The sequence below is a fragment of the Anguilla anguilla genome, chromosome 4 (genome assembly GCF_013347855.1).
Source record: "Anguilla anguilla isolate fAngAng1 chromosome 4, fAngAng1.pri, whole genome shotgun sequence".
Lineage (NCBI taxonomy): Eukaryota > Metazoa > Chordata > Actinopteri > Anguilliformes > Anguillidae > Anguilla > Anguilla anguilla.
The window spans coordinates 39,912,902-39,934,589 of NC_049204.1; the positions used below are offsets into that span (position 1 = coordinate 39,912,902).

The following is a 21,688-nucleotide window of genomic DNA, read 5'->3' on the forward strand; positions in this document are numbered from 1 at the left end:
ATTTTGATTCATTCATGCATCCACAATCTTTCTATCATATTTATATTGGTAAAATCTCTCACCCATGCACCAGAATAATTGAACAAATGAGCACTAATTTGATTAGTTCAAATTAGTTCCATTGTTTTAATTTGGCCACACGCTACCTGGTCTATAGTATTGAACAAAAAATTCTACCCCACTGCAGCGGATTGGGGGGCTGGGTTCCAAAAGACTTATTGAATTACAAACAAAATTTGAAATAAAAAAAATGTGATTACATTTAGATTAAAATACCTTTATGTAGACAATGGTCCTAGTATAGATTTTTGCGGTATATCATTCTATTTTATCTGTTTGATTCATGGCCATTGACAATATCATGTTTCCTTCTATCATGAACATAATTACTGAGCGACTTAAGAACATTACCATGAAAACCATATCTGTACATTTTTGAAAGCAAAATATTAATGTTAACAGTAGCAAGTACTTAGAAAGATATAAAAATATACCTATTGTAAATTCATTATTATATAAGGCTATATAAATTCTGTCAGAAAAAAAGAAAAAAAAAAAAGAAAAAACGATCACTATTACTTTACTATTTCTTGTTTATATAAACAATCTTGCAGCAGTACCTAACATTATATTTCCAGTGCCTTTCTGCAGATTAACTTTTTAGTCCCCAATGGAAATTAATCACATCAGAGAAATAAATTATAATCTTCTCAAATACTCTAAATAGTTTCACATAAATTGTCAAAAATGACTTTTCCAACATCTGTATAAAATTAATTTGCATAAGAAATATTTTTTTACACTAGCAACTTTTTCTAAACCCATACTTCAATTGTACCACTCTTTTTAAAATTATAGTTGCTGACTGTCTTTGACATTCAACAGTCTTCACACCTGTGCTTTTGTCTTCAAGGTGAGATATAAGAGTATAGATTTACCTATCTGTTTTAACCATTATTTTGTTATCAATTTCCAAATTCATTTTTATCCTGCCAGACAAGATTAGAACCTTTATTTACCAATGCATAAATCATTTTATGGTCAGTTTTATGTCAAATATCATGGAGGTACTTTGTGGAATGATGGCTTGCATTTGTTAGATTCATCATTGTCATTGTCTGTGTATAAAAAGAGACATATAAAGGCCTTGTTGTCCAAAAGATTTGAAAAGGAATATGTCTTTTATTGTTCTTGTTTGCATATTTTATTATTATCACAACATAATTTATAATTTAAGTAAAGATTTTTATTTTTGAGTTGCTTTCTTAGCTCCTTTTACTTGGATAAATTTGAACTTTATGGCTTAGCTTTTTGCATTACTTGATATTGACATGGGAATTTGATAGTGACTATGGTTAATTGTAATTCTTCTTTCCGTCGCATTTTTGGGCGTGGTTCCTAGATAAGCCCAAACTGGGTTTCTTCCTCACCTGCACATGTATTTTTCTTTTTTCCATTTTGTTTCCTCAAATTTCTTTTACTAGTGCACATTAATTATTATAATACATTTAAATGAATTAAAATACATTAAAATATGTTTCGCCTGTGAAATATAGGAATTTATTTGACTCAATCCGTTTACCACTATATTTTTTACTTTGTATAATTTATTTTTACGATACAGTTGTTAGCCTTACCATATGAACTAGGTCTGTTTTAATTGTTCACTGGCATGAATTAACTAACTGTTTGGACCTGTGTTTGTTAATAAAGTTCTGCTTCCCACACGATTTTGCCCACAATTGGTGATTGTTATTATTTTTATGGATGTACTGAGATCGATGTCTTCACTAATTACATGGCATTACATTTCATTTAGCAGACTTATTCAGATCAATTTACAATATAGGAGAAACAGAAGTGCATTTGTCTGATTAATAGGATAAATCATGCCAGATATAGCAAACAACATTCCCAGATCAAAGAGTAAAGAAGCAACACCTGTAAGGCACTTCTGCATGTCCTCAGTGCTAACCAAGACTACAGACTTCATGTATAACAAGAGGAGAAGCATATACAGTAACCATGGAAATTATTATATTAAACTATGAAAATACCATAATCTAAATCAATACATAAAGATGGAATGCTACAATGTGGGGAGAGGGACCGAGATGTAGTCTGAAAAGATGGGGCAATAGTCTGCATATAAAGATGTTCTGCTGTCCTGACCATTTTGGTAAATTAATTTTACCACCAGCCAGTACATACGGGCATCTTGACTGGGACCTCAGTACTTCTGTTGCAGTGTGCAGCCAGAAATTTTTTTCCTTTCATTGTCCATATACACATGCACTCACTATGATATACTGCATTAATAAATAATGGAATTGTTTTCAAGTCAATTTGCTAAATTAATTTTTGATTATTCAGCATACAAATACAGTATTTCAATTCCTTTATAAATGCTATATCCTCTTTCTATCTTGAGCAAAAAAAAAATATACTACCAACATGTGAATGTAAAAAAATGAATGAACGCATGCTTGTATTTAAAGTATGTGTGCTTGTATTCATGCCTGCTCATTAGTGTCAAACTTTGGAGTATCCTGTTGTAACGGTTGTGTTAATGAGCATCACTGTGCTGAGAAAAGTTCCTGGTGAAGAAAGTCATGACAAAATTTCCTATTTAATCACTCTGTGCATCACACACGCACACAAACACACACACACACGCACGCACACATGCACACACGCACACACACACACACACACACATATATATATATATATATATATATATATATATATAGTCATAAGGTTGATAGTACTTAGTTGAGTTATTAAATTTAAATTAATTTATTGGATTATTTCAAAGTTAATTACAGTTCAGTGTACAGTTCAAAGATCACTGTTTAGGAGCCACCCTCAGTTACCCTATTAGTGGCACAGCACTCTGAATACTGAACCCAGAATAACTGGAGATCACCCTTTATCAGCCTCAACACATAAAATTATTAAGAGGGAATTCAACCTCTGCACATATGAATTCAGATGTCTCTGTTTGACTTTGTTGGTGGATCATTCCATCATCTTGAGAGAGGAAACACAATCACGCATACACAAAAATATAAGCTTTAATGACAAATAATGCCGAAAATTAATGGTTTGGTTGTAATATGTTATAAGGATACCGGCACAGTATAGCACAATACAACGCTGTATAGGTAGCATGTAGTGATGAATCAGACGTGAAGGTATTATAATTATTGTTCATAAGTGATACTCAACTGATCTCAACAAAACTGCTGGTTACCGCTGCACAGAAACTCACTCTGAACTAATACAATTCTACGCACGTAGCCCATGATTAGTAGGCGACAGACAACAATCAGTTATACTCGACTCATAGCACAAAGGTCTTGAAACACACAATTCGATTTACAGACCTGCAGCTGTCTGGCTACTGCTGGTCTCGTACAGAGGCACACATAAATAGCTAACGGTAGGTTAAGCTTGGAATTATGGTGTTACTTACAAGTCAGAGTGTGGAGAGGAAGAGAGGAAAGGAAAAGAGGAAAGAGGGAGGAGAAAGTAATCCCCGAGATCCAGCTGAGACAGCATGCATTAAGTTCAAAGCCGGAAAATGCAGCTTGGGCCAGGCCAGCTTGATCGGTGACACCGGACTCCCAACACAAACACGTCAGTACTTCAAGGCGTAGACACACAATTCCAAAGCGGTGCAAACACTCGGAAGTCCAATTGTACAGCCTTATTCGGCAGGGAAACCGAGGCTATGGTAGCTTCCTAAAAATCAACATGAGCCAAGGCTGGAGTCATCTACAGCTTTGAACTCAGAATTATGGGTATCTGGCATGAGGGGTCTGGCGATTCTGAAGGGAAGCGGAAGATAGTGTTGCAAAGTTGAAAGTAACAGACACAGGCTCATTTGGGAGCTTATGCAGAAACAAAGAATTCTGTGCCCTTAGAGAGAGGACTGCCGAGAAACAACTGCCCTACATTCCCTTTTTATGGCCTTGCGAATGAGCTGACTTGTGAGATCATGCAACATGGCAGTTGGTGTAAGGACTTATGACTTTATTGCTTTCAATTAGTAGGGCACCTTCATTTAATCTCTCTCTCTCTGATGGTGATGGTCATACCACCATGCACCAGCAGCCATACCACCATGTACCCTGCTCCTGCTGAATGGCTGAAGCTAAGCAAGTGTGGGCTTGGTTAGTACTTGGATGGGAGACCACCAGGGAATACTGAGTTGCTGCTGGAAGTGGTGTTGGTGGGCCAGCAGTGGGCAATCTTCCCTCTGGTCAAATAAACCCCAATGCCCCAGTGCAGTGACGGGGACACTGTGCTGTAGGAGATGCCGTCTTTCGGATGAAACGTTAAAGCGAGGTCCTGACTCACTGTGGTCATTAAAGATCCCATGACACTTGTCGCAAAGAGAAGGGGGTTCCCCGGTGTCCTGGCTAAATTCCCAATCTGGCTCTTTCCATCTTGCCACCTAATCATCCCCTGATTTAATTGGCTAAAAAAAAAAAAGTTCTCTCCCTCTCCACCTTAGCTAATGTGTGGTGAGCGTTCTGGCGCAAGATGGCTGCCATGCATCAGTCAGGTGGGTGCTACACATTGTTCGTGGGTGAGGGGAGTTCCCACTCATCACTGTAAAGCACTTTGAGCGTTCGGAAAAGTGCTATATAACCGCAATGATTCATTCATTCTTCCATTCACCTCTGTTAATATTTGTGTGATTATGTGCTTACATGCATTGGTGGGTGGTCTGTTAAGATGTCACTCTCTTACTATGCTTGCACAAGGTTATTGTGTTAGCTGGGGTAGGGTACAAAGGACTGTGAGGGGGTTGGCACAGTCATTGTGTTCAAGAGTTTGCTTGAGGTGTGAGGTCATTTGGAGGTTACAGGAACTGCAAGGCTGGTGTGCAGAATCTCCAAAGTTGGCATATAGACATTACTTCTTCTGTTAAGGTGTCAGCCTGAACACTGGGTTGTTCAGGATAACCATCTTTATCCGGGAGCGAAGGGGGTTGTGGTGATTATTCTCTGTTTTGTTCTCCCATGTCTTTTGATTTGGCTATGTTAGCCAATATGTGGAGAGGTATTCTGGGTTTGGGTATCCAAGCATTGCTGGTGCTATCAGTTCCGTAGACGTCAGGGTCGGATCTCTTTTCTTTTCTTTGGCACCCCATGACATAAATCCTACGCATGCCCCTGCTGATAAATGAAAGTTTTCATAGCATATCTAAATGTCCTGTGAGGTTGATCACTAACTAGAGAGGCTAACCACTCAGAGAAAATGGGAGCCAACTGATTTCACCTGACAGTTTATAAATGAATTTAATCAATTGAATCATTTAAAATAAATCAGTTTTCAATTGAAATTATCTGTCACGTAGTGCATACCCCACAGTAAATAAAAAATAAGTTGGACTGACCAATTTAAATACCTGGGATGTGAATATAGAATATTAATTTTTCAGGGCATACATAGCTATTTCTAGCATAATGTGGCTCTAATAGAATAATTTGCCCTTCAATAGATGTGAAAAAATCTCATTAAAAACAATTAGTGTCTAATTAAGAACAATTAGCAGCTTGTTACTATGATTGGGACAAAAACCAGCATCCACAGTGGATCACCAAAATCAGGGATATGAAACACATTCATTCGTATGGCCATGACCTTCAGAAACACACAGTTTAGTTCTTTTGCCTAGATGTCATCAATTTAATTTAATGACAGACTCAATGATGTTGTGCATTTTTTTTGCAAGATGTAATGCAAGATTTATATTTAATACACAATACTGAAAGATAAAGTTATATTTTTAACCTTTTGCATATTTTGTACATTATGTGTTCTATCATTTTTTATCATAGTCATATACAGTGGGCTCCAGAATTATTGGCACCCTTAATAAAGATGAAGAAAAAAGGCTGCATATAATAAATGACACAGATAATAATCTATATGTTATGTTCAAACATATGGGAAAACTATATACTTTCATTTTAATACATTTACTCTCATGCTTCAATGTTCTTTTATTAAGTAATCTATTTTCTTCTGAAAACCATACGTGCCATAATTATTGGCACCCCTAACAATTATTGTAAGTAAAATCAAACAAAATAAAATTGGCAATACAATTTTACTTAATTTAGGCCATCTCAGTCTAAAGGAACTATATTGTGTAGGTGTAAAACATATGGAATGGTTGCAGATTTGCCAGGAAGAGGAAACAAGTGCATGGTGTCCCCACGGTCGGTGAGGAAGATGGTGAGGGAGGCCATTAATTACCCAAGGATCACTGTTTAAGAATTGCAGAGATTGGTTTGTTTCTTGTGGTCAACAAGTCTAAAAAAAATAAACATAAAATGGCACCTCCATACCAACTAACTCTTTGGAAGGGTGGCACGAAGACAGCCCTTACTGAGCACAATGAACAAAACCAAGAATCTGGAGCTTTCCAAACCTCATTGGAATTATGACTGGAAAAGAGTGCTATTGTCAGATGAGACCAAAATTGAACGTTTTGGCCCTACACACCATCAACATGTTTGGCGGCAAAAGTGGAATGCATACAGGAAAAACACCTCATACCTACTGTCAAATATGGAGGTGGGTCATTGATATTTTGGAGATGTTTTGCTGGCAGTGGTCCTAGAGCACTATTTTAAACCAATGGCACAATGAACTCAACAACAAAGCACCAGGAAATTCTGGCAGAAAATTTGATTGTCTCTGCTAAGAAGCTAGGACTTGGTCATAGGTAGATTGTCCAGCAGGACAATGACACCAAGCATACATCAAAATCTAAACAAAAATGCTTAAGTGAAATCAACATCCATGTTTTCTAATGGCCATCCCAGTATCCAGACTTAAATTCCATCAAAAACCTGAAGTCTGAACTGAAGCCATAAGCACAAACCCAAAGATATCAATGATTCTGAAAAGTTCTACATGGAGTCAAAAATCCGTCCAAATGTGTTCTCTAACCTTATCACAAATTATAGGAAAAGACTCATGGCTGTCATCTTTGCCAGGGGTATTTCCACAAAGTATTAAAACAGGGGTGCCAATAATTGTGGAACCTGTTTTTTGGGGAAATATTTATTTTATTTAAAAGACTTGGGTTGATTCTAATGAATAATTAACAAAGCACACTAGTTTACACGTTGGAAAATAAAGCTTATGTCAATAACTGTATTATTTTTTAGTTTTGCATTTTTTGTGCATATTTATCAAGGGTGCCAATAATTCTGGAGCCCACTGTATTCTAGTCAAACCCAAATGTCTTTCTCTCTCTCTTTCTCAAACACACATTCACTAATGTGCACACATGCAAACACACTCTCACACTTTATTAACATGTCATTTAAAAATTGGCATCTTCAATTCAGCCCAAATTTGGAATGTCCAACATAGTTTTCCAAATTATGTACAAGTGTGCTCATACACGACTCCTGCTGCCAGCTCGGAAGAGTGAAGGCAATCCACGCTCCCCCCCCCCCGAAACATGCACCTGCCAGCCAGATGCTTCTTTTCACACCACAGCTGTAAGCCATGCACATACAGAGCTGGGGCGGGGCAGCCATGCATGTGTGCAGAGAAAGCTTAGCCATGGTCACCAAAGAACAATGCTATATCCATACCAACTTTATGCCTCCTTAATCCCAGAGTGACACAAAGCCAATGATGCACTGCCCCTGTGCATCATCAGTCAGCACTGGCACGGGTCAGATTCATTCTGACCGTGATTCTCACTTGTGCATTGTAAGCAGTGCTTTCACCGGGTGAGCTACCCAGCAGCTCCTACACACTTGTACAATAATGCTTTCACAAATACACACACACACACACTCATACTGTATGTACATAGACACACATTCTCTCTCTTCTTATAACACACGCTTGTACACACAAGATCTTGTTTGCAAATGTAAGTGAGAATTATTAAAAAGTATAATGTAATAACATGTGGAAGAGTTTTGGCAGTACAAACAGGATTATTTGCCAAATTTGAGCAGTTCAAGGACATGTGTGTGGCATTATGGCTACAGAGTAAGTACAGGAAACATTTAGACTTTTCTACAATCTGTTTTCCATATTTATGGTAGAAATGTGAAAAAAGATAATAAATTACTTTCAAATGCATATTGTTGAATCACTTGAGATTATAATCAGATGCTTTCATTGAATAAATTGATATATATATTTTTTATTTTATTTTAATGTTTTAGTGAATTACATAATTTTGTTTTTCTGAATGGCACTCAGCTTTTTTGGTAAATAATTTATTCTGACAAAATGTTATCTAAACTGAATCACATCTAAATGCAAGCGAAACTAGGAACAATCCCAGATAAACATTAAACTCCATTGTCCTCCTTTCAGCTGCATATGAGGATTGATTAAATATAGTCCAGCCAACTTGCTCTCTTCTGCATTAACTAAATTAAAGAAAAGATGAATACGTTGTTTTAAATATAACTTGCCACCTAACACTGAAATTCAATTAACATGAAATCTGGAGACCTAGTGATGATGTCACTAAGGTGTCCCCTAGGGAAATGGAAAAGTCAAGGAGGGGAGAGGATAGAGCAGGAATAAAGATTAGCTCCGTCTTTCCCGGGTTGAGCTTCAGGTGGTGATTGTCCATCCAGCTCTGTATGTCCCTCAGGCAAGCGGAGATGCGGGCAGGGACCTGTGTGTCCGATGGGGAGAAGGAGAGAAAGAGTTGCGTGTCGTCAGCATAGGAGTGATAGGACAAGCCATGGGAAGATATTACAGGGCCAAGGGATCTGGTGTACAAGGAGAAGAGAAGGGGACCGAGGACTGAGCCATGGGGAACTCCGGTGGCGAGGGGACGGGGTGGTGATACCTTACCCGCCCAGGTAACCTGGAAGGAACGGTCAGAGAGGTAAGACTCAATCCAGTCAAGGACTGTGCCGCAGATCCCTGATGCTGCCAGGGAGGACAGGAGGATAGAGTGCTCCACAGTGTCAAATGCAGCGGAGAGGTCTAGAAGAATCAGGACAGAGGAGAGGGAGGCTGCTCGTGCGGCATGGAGTGACTCACTGACCGAGAGGAGTGCAGTCTCGGTCGAGTGGTCAGGCCTGAAGCCAGACTGGTGGGGATCAAGCAGGTTGTTGTGAGAGAAGAAAGCAGAGAGTTGATTAGATGCAGCACGTTCAAGTGTTTTGGATAGGAAAGGGAGGAGAGATACCGGGCGGTAGTTTTGAATGACTGAAGGATCTAGTGTGGGTTTCTTCAGCAGCGGGGTGATGTGGGCCCTCTTGAAGGATGAGGGGAAACATCCAGAAGATAGGGAGGAGTTCACAAGGGAGGTGACAAAAGGGAGGATGTCAGGTGTGATTGCCTGGAGGAGAGATGAGGGGATAGGGTCGAGGGCGCAGGTGGTAGGGCGGTGGGTGAGCAGAAGCTGGGAAACTTCAGAGTCTGAGAGGAGAGAAAATGTGGAGAAACGGGGCGGAGGGCGCAGAGGGCACGGAGGGCGCGGAGGGCGCAAAGGAGCTGCGGATGTCTGCAATCTTTTCGTCAAAGAATGCTGCAAAGTCATCTGCAGTGAAGGCTGGGGTGGGGGAGGTGGCACGCTGAGGAGAGAAGAGAAAATAGAGAAAAGTTGACGAGGGTTAGAAATGGAGTTATGAATTTTAGTTTGGTAGAATTTTGCCTTAGCTGCAAAATAGTGCAATCTCAATGGATTGCACTGTTTGGAATCACATACCGCTGTGAACGGTTCTTCTCCAAGCTCTCACTTGCAAAGGACAGACTTCATTCCAGACTGACAGACATATAAACTTGGGAAGCCAGCTCCGTGTGGCAACATTACTGCCACCAGACATTCCACAACTGGTTGAGGCAAAGTGTAGTCAGCCATCACACTGAAATTCAGGTTCGTTCAGTTTTTGATCTATTTTACATATGATCATTCAGTCAGCATAACATGGAAAAATATATCTGTAATTAACATGAGAGTTCATATCAGTCTATGGCCCACTGTCTTATATGCAAATATTAATCTGGCCCCAGACAGGAAAAAAAAGGTTCCCCACCCCTGCCTTAGAGAGAAGGGACACGGCAAATCAATACAAAGTTATTATGAGTGATCACCTTTATCCTATGATGAAACATTTATATCCTGATGGGAGTGGTCTCTTCCAGGATGACAATGTCCCCATGCACAGGAAAGAAGGGGTCACTGAATGGTTTGATGAGTATGAAAATGACATGAATCATATGCTATAGCCTTTACAGTCACCAGATCTCAACCAAATTGAGCGCTTATGGGAGATTTTGGACCGACATGTTAGACAGCGCTCACCACCACCATCGTCAAAACACCAAATGAGAGAATATCTTTTAGAAGAATAGTGTTCCATCCCTCCAGTAGAGTTCCAGAGACTTGTAGAATATATGCCAAGGCACATTGAAGCTATTCTGGTGGCTCATTGTGGCCCAACACCTTACTAAGACACCATGTTTTTTATGTTGGTGGATTTGTTACTGGTTTGTATATGCTGCATCATTCATTTTGTCCCTTATATAACAGGGGCCAAGGGATGTCATATTTCACCTAATTATGGACCTGTACTGCTCCCAACTGGACCCAGGATTTTTTATTCAAGCACCTATTAAGTACTCCTGAAGCCTGTTTTAATAAGTCCTTTAGCATATGCAAAACCTTTTAGCACATGCAAAACCAATAACATGGCCATGGTATTTGTTTTGCACCAGTCATTGGTTGTGTTATTAGTTTTGCATGTGCTTAAAGGTTTTGCACATGCTAAATAGCTTAGTAAATTAGGCCCCTCGTTTTTTATTAAATTTTTTTTTTTGCAACAAAAATATGCGATACCCCTGTTTGACAAAGTAGTTCATTCAGTTCCAAACTACAAGGGTCTCCAATTACCACATAGGCCTACAGTACATAAAACAACCATGTTGTGTGTCATGTGACAGCACCCTTTCATGTCGGCCTTCAATACCTACCTCAATAGATTGCAAGTGCTACATCATTTGGCTAGTTACCAGAAAGCATTGATTAAATAGTCTGCTTTTGCAAAAAGGAACGTCATTATGTCTATCCATTATTTATTCTTTTAAGTACACCAATGCAGTTCCATTACTCCAGCATTTAATCCCGGTAAAAGAATTTCAGGACTCTTTTTTCTGAAGATGAGAAACAATTCAGTCTCTGAGTAGACAGACGAGACATGAAATTAAATCACTAATTTTATCCATGGTAACTGCAGCCAGACTGTGGTGTGTATAGTCAGGGCATAGTCTGGGATGTAATTACCTGAATAGCTGCTCATACTGGAAGAAATGGATACAAGATAGAAACAAAGATTGCATGTGTTTTTATGTTGTTTTAATGTTTTATAATAATCATAATATTATTTATTTTATTCAGTTGTAATAGATATTTTGATTAGCCCAGTGAGTTCCTTTCTGACATGAAGACTTCTGTGGATATATACACTGTTTATGATGACCTGATAATGGCTGGCATGAAGGGATTTATGGTGTAAAGTAAGAAAATATAGTTCAATTAACTCCAAAGCAGCTTGTGCAGAGATGTTATGCCCCCAGAGGTTTGATATGTATATATTCAAGTATTATTTGACATCGGGTAACGTGGAGCTCTTTCAGTAATTTTAGCTTATTTCTTGGTCTGGATATTCTCAATACAAACTGTTGCCACTTGCAACTGAACCCTTGCACAGAAGCTTTATGATCAAAATCATTACTTCATGGTCATGACATCACCTCAGGGGGCATGACAAGCATCACCCAGCAGAGTACAGGGGTATGATCAGTGGCATAGGCTTTTGCCGACTTTGAGGTTGAGGTTATAAAATCGTGGATTATTAATTGCGCCCTAATTATGATGTAAATATGCGTACAATGTGCTGTTGCAAAAAAAAAAAAAAGTGCAATTCTTTAAGTGCAATTCTTATTTTTCAGTCATTTCAAAGTTACATAATACATGATAAGGGGATATGAAACAGCATGATTACAGATAGCATGGGACACTGTTTGAAGGCTTTTACGATGGAAGAGCTCCACTTTATAATCTGGACGTCCAGCTCTTATTACATTTACAGTTATGGTTCTGGCTCATGCAATATGCTATTTGCCAGGTAGTTTTGCAGCCAGTAGTCAAGAGAATCAAAATGAGATGAGGCCTGCCATGCATCAAGAAGGTGAGTCTGCCAGTTCAATGTTTTTAGCCTTGCACTCTCCATGAAGTGAGTATTTCTGTTATGCACCCTCTTATCCATTATTTATAATAATAAGATAATACAAGAGTGACATTGTAACAGGAGTCTTACTCCTCTGGGGTTGATTTGGATTGTTTCATGACATCAAGTGACATCGTGATTCATGTCTCCATCAGTCAAGTATTATACAAAAGCATGTTTTATGTGATCCTTTTAGCAATTAGCCATGTAACATTGTTGGTGGTCACATTTGGCATTACATGTTGTATAAGAAGGTGTTATATCATCGTTTATGAAGCATGTATTTTGGCTATGTATGTTTTTTTAAATGTTTAAAGTGCAGATTTTCATCAGCTTTGTCTGGCCAAAGACTTGGTCAGACAAAGACAAGGCGGTCTCTCTGGCCTCTCAAACTGAAATTATGAAATCCAAGTCATGCGACATGTTTCTAGTTGTCAGAGATGAGGATTTTATTAACCTTTTTGCCTGCAGTAAGTGCAGGTGCAAGAGATAATAATTATCCTGCATGCTCAGATAAAGTCCATATCAGATCAAAACAACCTTCTGAAAGAACATGCAAAAATATAGGATATGTTTGTCACCACTGTTCTGACTGGTGTAGCTGGGCCTGATCCCCACCCCGTGGAGCTGTTCAACACTACGTCGCCTGTGCAAGATCGCCTGAGGAGTGCACAGGTGAACTATCCTGCATGCCTCACTTTGAGCCCCCACCTGATATTATCTCCACTCCACTCCACTCCACTCCCACTCAGTCTGCTCACCCTTGACTTTGCTCCTCTAGGCCAGCTTGGCCCCCAATCCCTGCCCCCCCCCCAAGACTCCACCACCGCATGCTGGCTATCGGCAGCTCCATCATTAGATGTCCAACTCACCCCATCCTCTGGCCCCTCTAAAGTATACTGCTATCCTAGTGCCTGTGCAAAGGACCTGATTGTGAAACTCCATCACAGCTGGCTACTCAAAGGTGAATAACATCATCCTACATGTCGACACAACAGGCATCAGGGCATGGCAGTCAGAACTGTTCTCAGGTCCCCTATCCAGTTACTGGTGAGGCCAGGAAATTTGGTCTTCTCTCACCACTCCTGCCTTGGACAGTACTGTGCATCCACTGGAGTCTCCTACATTATTCTGTAGACTGTAGACTGTGACATTTACCACTAAGCCATAAACCTGTACTTATTATTAACATGTACCTTATTGAACCAGTTTGTACCTTATTGAACCTGTGGGGGGGCAGGGATTGGGGGCCAAGTTGGCCTAGAGGAGCAAAGTCAAGGGTGAGCAGACTGAGTGGAAGTGGAGTGGAGTGGAGTGGAGATGATATCAGGTGGGGGCTCAAAGTGAGGCATGCAGGATAGTTCACCTGTGCACTCCTCAGGCGATCTTGCATAGGCGACGTAGTGTTGAACAGCTCCACGGGGTGGGGATCAGGCCCAGCTACACCAGTCAGAACAGTGGTGACAAACATATCCTATATTTTTGCATGTTCTTTCAGAAGGTTGTTTTGATCTGATATGGACTTTATCTGAGCATGCAGGATAATTATTATCTCTTGCACCTGCACTTACTGCAGGCAAAAAGGTTAATAAAATCCTCATCTCTGACAACTAGAAAGTAGTCAGTATAACAGGCAACAGTTTGTGATCCAGGAAATCAATCAGCGATGCACAGTACAAAGGGGAATTATGTGTCTAGTAATCAAAGTCCAGGCAAAGTTCGTAATCCAATAAATCCAGCAGCAGAGCGACTGTAAAAAAGGGGCAGAAGCAGGTCAGTAGTCCAGTAACAGGTGAAGGTCGGTGTACAAGGCAGTCCGAGGCAAAGGTACATAAACGGCAGGCGAAGAATCAGGGTAAAAACTAGACAGGCTGGTCGGGAAACGGGCAGGCAGAAATCGGTGGTCAGGAAACAGGCAAGGATCAAAACGAACAGGCAATCAGAATCGCAGGAACAAACACTTGACTGGCTCAGTAAACTGGGGCAACAATCTTGCACTGAGTGACTGGTGAACAGGGAATATAAACAGTGGAAACAGGTGCACACAATAACAGCAATGAGTGAAGGGCGTGCAAATGCCTGCTGAGTGAGAAACCGGTAACAGCTGAGAAATGTCATTGACAAACCACGCCTCCAAAGATCGTACAAAAAAAAAGATCTACAAGGTGAAGGCACGGCAGGCGACGTAACAGACTACTTATGGAAGTCCTCCTGCCTCACTATCATCAAAAGCTTCCGGTTGTTGTAGGATTGACCATCTTATAAATGAGTCCTCACATCTTTTGTGTCATCAAATAAGAGTAAGGTTATTCGTGCTTTAATTCCCTCAAAATTAGGCTATTGCAACTCATTATATATTTGTCTCAGCTGGAAGATACTCTCATGACTGCAGTTGGTACAAAATGTGTTTGCACTTCTTTTAACAACAATATAACCCTAATTTCAGCCACTTTAAAATTGGTTACCTGCTAGTTTTATCATCTATTTTAAGATTTTACTTTTAAGGCCCAGTGAGGCTTGGCCCCAGACCACAATCATTGCCACAATGCAGCTTCAGATCCTCGGACAAAGGCACTCCTGGTCGTTCCAAGGTCTGGATTAGTGACAAAGGGAGACCAGGGTTTTGCCATCAGAGCCCCTAGGCTTTGGAATTGCCTGCCTGAGGGCATTAGACGGGCGAACTGTCATCTTTTAAATCACTCTTAAAAATGTATTTTTATAGACTTGCCTTTAACCAGTGACCCCCCATGTTTGATTGATATTTGTTTTATGTCTGCCTTGTTTTATTATTTTTATGATTCTATTGTGTTCTTTGCTGTAAAGGACTTTGTAATGCGGTATTAAAAAATGCTACATAATTACATTACATTTATTTGGAAGACACTTTTATCCAAAGCGACGCACAATAATTAAAAAAACCTTACATAAAAAAAACCTTACATAAAGTACAAAAAAAAACATAATTAAGGTTTATTATAGTTTTTGTTATAAGTATTGCCCATGAAGCACTGCATGGCCTCTTCCAATTGCTGTTTATGTCTCTGGCAGAGGATATATTCATCTTTGCAGTCCCTCGTGGACCACTTCAGTAAGAGAATAGCAGACATCCATTCTTTCCAGACATCACAGTCCTTCCCTCACTCCCCTACACAACAACATCAGTTTACCTACACACACTCATCTCCTCTCCAACATTCTCTTTCCAAGCGATCTCTCCTTGCAGATGTCGACATCTCACCTGCTGACATCACATCAACCATTCACCAGTTTTCAGTTTAATACCATTTCCATTTTTCCAATTGCCTATTGACACTGTGTTGTGCAAAATCAGACATGAATACAAAGTGGACAATTAACATTGTGAATGACTAAATGAACATGGTGAATGCATAATGAATGACTAAAAATATGAATCAAATTTTTTTAGTGTGACTTCCTCATCATCTCACTTCACTGGCTGTTCCTTACAGCTTACACCAAATTTCAAACCTTGATAGGCTCCAGGACAGTGAATGGTAAAACTCCACCATACCTCCAAAAAAATCAACTATATATTTAGAAAGCATATAGAAGAAAAACAAAATTCTAATGGAGATCCCATTAAACAATAGTTTGCTGAGGTGATGCAGGTGAATTGAAACTTTTAAGGATTTTTAGCAACAAAATTAATGCTACTTATTTGGAAAACAAGGTGATGTGGCAATGATTCCAAGGGATGGAAATGAATTAAATTGGTGTATTGAGACATCACATGCTTGAGAATGCAGATTTCAGTGAGAAGTGTGACTACTGGGATCAGTGGTGTCACTAGGGTTGGTGACATCCGGTGCGGTCGCCTGTTGGTGTCACCCGATGTTGTCAACCGCTGGCGGGTGTGGGTGCAAGGAATTGCGTGTTACTGAATATTTGTTAATAGACCAGTCATTCTGACAAGCCGGTGACACAATTGTACAACTGCCTGACATGTGGCTTGAAATGGAGGCTCCATCAAACCCTTGGTGGTGATGAAACAGACATACATGACAACATCCAATGATTTTCTCTGGGTTCATAGTACAAACACAAGAAAAGCACAATATCAGAAAAATTGAAACATTTATTGGGCATAAATATATTACATATACGCTACAGGTAAAGTTTTACATACATCGGACAGCATTTGCAAAAAACTATACAATTGGTATTGCAGTAATTTTCATATAATGCAAGTCTAAAAATGTACAATACAAGAATTGAATTTTAATACAAGATAATTTTCAAAAATTGTGAATCATGAAAACTTGGAATGTTTTTTGAGGTAAAAATATTTTCCTTTTTAATCTGAGAGGGAGAAGTACTGATACATTTTTCAAATCATGTCCTGTAAAAGCATGTCCTGTTGCTGGGACAAACCTATTCCAACATTTCTTTCAGATTTTTTCCCCACGCACCTTGAATATCATTATTAAAAATTGGATTTTGAATTTGCAAAGTCTCTACTCCACTAAAACAGTGTAGTGCAAAATAAGTTCCTTGACCAGAAGGTTGAACATTTAATAATAATGTGATGAATTACAATGGCATGCAAGGAGTATTTTCTGTTGAGCAAATAAAAAAGCTGAAAATATGAAAAATATGAAACTTACAATATTCTGAAATAGCAAGCACCTAGCGAAATAGACAGGCTATTCCTACTGGAAATTAATGGGAGCAATTTGATATTGTTACATAGCTGGACATAGCTACATTAGCTGCTTTTTGTAGCAACATTATTTAGTTAGCATAAGAGTACCTCAAATACAGTAATCCCTTTTTGTGTATTTTAATACTCAATGTGATGTTCACTGGCCATGCTACTCGCTTGTATTTAAAATTCAATATTTTAATTAGTGATGTTAGTGATGATGCCCAGATACTGTTCGGTAGAGGAACTTATTTTGCTTCGTCCCACGGCCTTACACAACAGGAACCTGGCCCCCACCCACCCACCCCCCCAAAAAAGGAAAAAACATCTGCCAAAGAGGCACAGTACAGTACAACTAGAATTTGAAGTTACTAGTTTCATTTCTTCCTTTTTGTGTGCACCTTGGCACAGAACTCTACAGTTCCTTGCTACTTATGCAACAGCACTGAAAGATGTGTGACCAATGCACTGCTTAATTAAAGCAGTATCCTTAAATGATACATTTGATAAAGACTACAGTTTTTCTTTAAAAGTGCTTCACTTCTGTTAGATATTGTATAACCAACATATTATATGTAATGAAAAAAAAACATTACCAAAATACTGGATATGTTCTCTGGAACTATGAAAAAATAAAAGGAAATTAAACAACCCAACAAACAAAAACCCCTGTGAAAAAATTATTTGATTGCAAGGATTGTTTTCTTCTCAGTGTGAAAGAAAAACCCCTTCAAAGGGGTCAAACAATTAAATGGCACATTCCATTTAAAAAAAAGGGAATTATATCAGAGAACAGTCTAATATAATGGTAAACTGTCATTTAAAGCATTTGTCACATAAGCCTTTAAATATAAATGAAAATGAAGTGGAAATGCCTTAGATTTGGCAAATGGTATGATATAGGCTTTAGAACGCCATTTTGCAAAATGCCATGAAAGTGCCTACATCAGTGGAATTTGATGTCAACATGCTTACCCTTGATCCTTTGCCCACACTGCAATGACCAGGAAAGTGGTCCAGGAAAGATTAAGAAGACTGTTTCTTAGCCAAGAGGGCTATCATTGTTAACGTCAGTCCGTGATAAATTGTAATTCACTTACATTAACAAGAAACCAAACAGAAAACATTAGCACGGGATATGCTGTACTGCAGTTTACCATGCTTTGTTAGTTTTGGCGTCGTCGGAAAGGTGAGATGCCGTGTGAACTAATGGGAGGCACCATTTCATTTGGACTGAGTGTCATTAATCAGTTGTTATGTAATTACCACGTACATATTTACGTAGATGACGCCGCACTTTCATAGCATATTCCAAATTGAGCTACTACAATTGAATCCTGTTACAGAAAACGATAACCTTGGTAAACATTTGCTACATATCTATGAAGATAAAACAGATTTGAAAGGAGATGAATACGCTTTTGGTTACATGTAAACATTGTCTTTAATGATATTGACATTGAATGTGCTACATGTTGTCAATTAATGGAAAAGCTAAAACAATCATCAGCAACAACAACCATTACGTCAAAAATACAGAAAAGGTTACTGATTATTGGAATGCTGACCTATAATTATGAATCTAAATTAAATCAACATAAAAACAGGAAAAAACATATTACAAGGGGGAAAAGTATATTGCTACTCAGCTTAATCTTTTAAAAATAAATAAATGAAGATTGCACTGTAATTGCCATTTAAAGTACTTTATCCAATATAAATAACCTTAAAAAACTGAACCATGTCTTATTTTTGCATTAACTTTGGTTAAGGTATTTTTTGAACTAGTGAAAATCTTTGCATGTGGACACTGCAATGCAGGTAAACCATGGGGAAGGGAGATACAGAAGCTGTGATATTAAAAGAGGGGAGGAGGGGCAAAAAATCAGGATGCCATGATCAAGATGGCAGTGATGTACAGTAAAGGTATGGTTTGGAGCTCTAATAAATGTAATCCTCAATTTTTCCCTTCTAAATCTGTGTCCCTGAGGTAATGCAAAGGCAACTGATGGTTTGGGTGGTTAGCAGGAAAGAAGAGTGTTCTGCTACTCAAAACTTCTCTTCCTCAATGTTGATGTAAAAGCCCTTCTAAAAAGTGGAAACGGTGGAAATACTCTTTGGAATAATTAAATGTGAAATATGTTCAGCTATTCTTGAAGAACACAGCTGGCAAAAGGTTTTAAAGAGATTACTTTGGAATGTGCGCTAGTGTTATAGTTAGTCTCCTAAGAAAACAGAGAGAGAGAGAGAGAGAGAGAGAGAGAGAGAGAGATTATTAGGCTGTTATATTTTTCATACAGGTGAGGTGATGAAGATGCAGGGCACACTCCAGACAGTGAGCAGAAGATAATAAGTGTCAGCACACCATATTGAAGCTTTTCTCTCTGTGTCAAAGTTTAAGGCCACAAGCAAACACCTGCTCCACACTTGAACAAAGTAGCTAATAAGCAAACGTTGAACACACCACTCTGTGATTCTTCAAACCGAGGCCCCTTTATACAGTACCAAATTACTGTAATACACTTAATATTGGTCTTAAGAAGTAACATGCCATTAAGGACATTTACATTAAATGCCATATTATTCCTCTTATGTATATGTGTGTATTCAGCCTGCATGTACATAATGTTGATGTGCATGTCTCTTCACAGAAACTTGTTAAAGTACAGGGTTTCACTCTTTTAAAAACACAGGATAGCAGCATTGCATGTAAATAACTGTGACTGCACAGCAAAGACAGCCAACATTAACAACAGATGTGGGGAGAGAACGTAGAAACTAGTCCAGACAGAACAGTAAAGATAAAAGCCATCAATGCATGAGTGAAAAATTCTGTTTGACACATAAATTCAGATATCCTTAATGCCTAGTTTTGCTCATGGTTCTTTAAGGCTTTTTATTAAGAATTTGCTTTCCCAGTCAATGCATAGCAAATGTAAAGGCTTCTGTTAAGGTTAAGTCTATACCAACCAACAAATAAAATTGTCAGACATCTGAATGAGAGGATGCAGATAGGGTAGAGAGAAAGAAACAGGTAACATTTAGAAAGAGAGAGAGACAGGGTGAGAGAAATACATATGCATACGGGAATAAAATGTGTTGATTTAAAGTAAAAAAACTATACCTCATGTTCCCCACTCCCCATTCTTTTCTCAGTCCTTTCACAAGAGTGCGTTGATTCTCCCTTCACTTCATGATGAAGTACTGTAAGATGAAGGCCATGAGGATAGAGAGGGCGGCGAAGCCTAGGACGATGACGGCCGCAAACTGTTCGTCAGTGGAGATGACACGGTGGGTCTTGCCCAGCTCAGAGCTCCCAGGCTCCCCGGGCAGTGCCAGCTCAGTCTGGCGCGGACAGAAGAGCGAGGCGGGGCTGAAGGGTCCGCACAGCTCCTGAGGGCCTCCCCCGTAGCGCCGGCACACGCACACGCGGAAGCGGTACTCCGCGTTGGACTGCAGGCCTGTGACCTGGAACACCGCCTCCTCTCCTTTGAACACCTGGGGAGGGAGTAAAGGAGACAAAGACTGTCAAACACCTTCACCACTCTGCCACAATAAGGGCATTACCCAACATGCATTTCAGCACGTTCTCAGTTTTCTCAGTTGCAATTCAGTCATCCATCCTTCGTGTCAGTCTCTCCTCCCCAGTGATAAAGATCAGTTGCCAATAATTAAGCACAGACAACGATTGACAGTAGTGTTCCCATACCGTCACAAGCTGCTTTCAGTGCACAGAACAGCCAATCAGCTGATATTTTTATATTCAGTAATATAATATATACAGTGGTAACATTTTTTTCTTTCTAAGCAATGGGAAGAGGGCCAAAAACATAAAATGCAATTACATTATGAGCACAAAAATTCTTAAATAAGACTAATCATAACAATTTGATAGTCTGCAGGAGTGTAGGCTTAAAATGATGAGCTCAAATGAAATAAAAATGCAACATTTAAACTATGAATTCAATTTAACCACGTTCAGTTACTCAATCATCTTTGTCCCAGAACCCCCCAAGCATCAATGCAGTGCCTTTTTTCCTGCACCAGTAATTTGGTTTAAAGAAACATGGTTTCCCCTGAATGCACGCAGCCAGTTTTTCACATCTTTAAATCTTTTGATGGAAAGGGCATTTATTAGACTGCACTGTAATTATTCAGCTATTCAACCTTATTGTATGTTTCATGTACAAATATTTTACTGTTAAACCAAAGGAAGATTTCAAACATGCAATTTTTCCCATGCTCCTACTTGAGAGTGTACCTCTAAGACCTTGCTCACAACAACTGTGCCAGCATGGCAGTATTTGGACATGCTGTCAGTTCATTTGACTTGCTGTGTCATTTCTTACATGCATATCTGAAAATGCATGTAATTCAAGATTTGGATACTTTTTCAAGTGGAATGTCTGCAAATAGGTCTAAAAAAGGCCTAAATCTGTCTGGTTCTCAATTATGTTTTTTTTGTTGTTGTTGTTGTTTCACTGACAGAGGATTCCCCCTTGTGGGTTATTTCAGAACACAATTAATGTATTTGTCTGCAAATGCTGGTCCGTGGTTGTTTTTTGTGCCTGTACTGATTTATTGCAAGCTGTGAAAATAAATTGACTCTGTTGGTGGGCAGTGTACCAGGAGGGAAATATAGCACTCTGTCACTCAGGCCTTGTTCAGACCTGTCATTAAAATGCGTCTTGGGTGATCCGATCACAAGTGGACAGCTCTAACTACAGGTGTGACGCATTGAGGACGCATTGAGATCCGATTACTCAGACCACATTCA

The 21,688-nt window shown here is 39.2% G+C and overlaps 1 protein-coding gene across 1 annotated transcript in view; it reads right to left on the bottom strand.

The window, feature by feature from the left end:
* Window positions 1-16,326: 16,326 nt before the first annotated feature.
* The window catches only part of LOC118226108 (fibronectin type III domain-containing protein 3B-like), a 146,132-nt gene continuing 140,770 nt past the window's right edge, over window positions 16,327-21,688 (bottom strand). The window contains exon 26 of the mRNA XM_035415430.1: window positions 16,327-20,409. Coding sequence (XP_035271321.1) covers window positions 20,098-20,409 — 312 coding nt within the window. The 3' untranslated portion in view covers window positions 16,327-20,097. The remainder of the gene's footprint in view (window positions 20,410-21,688) is intronic.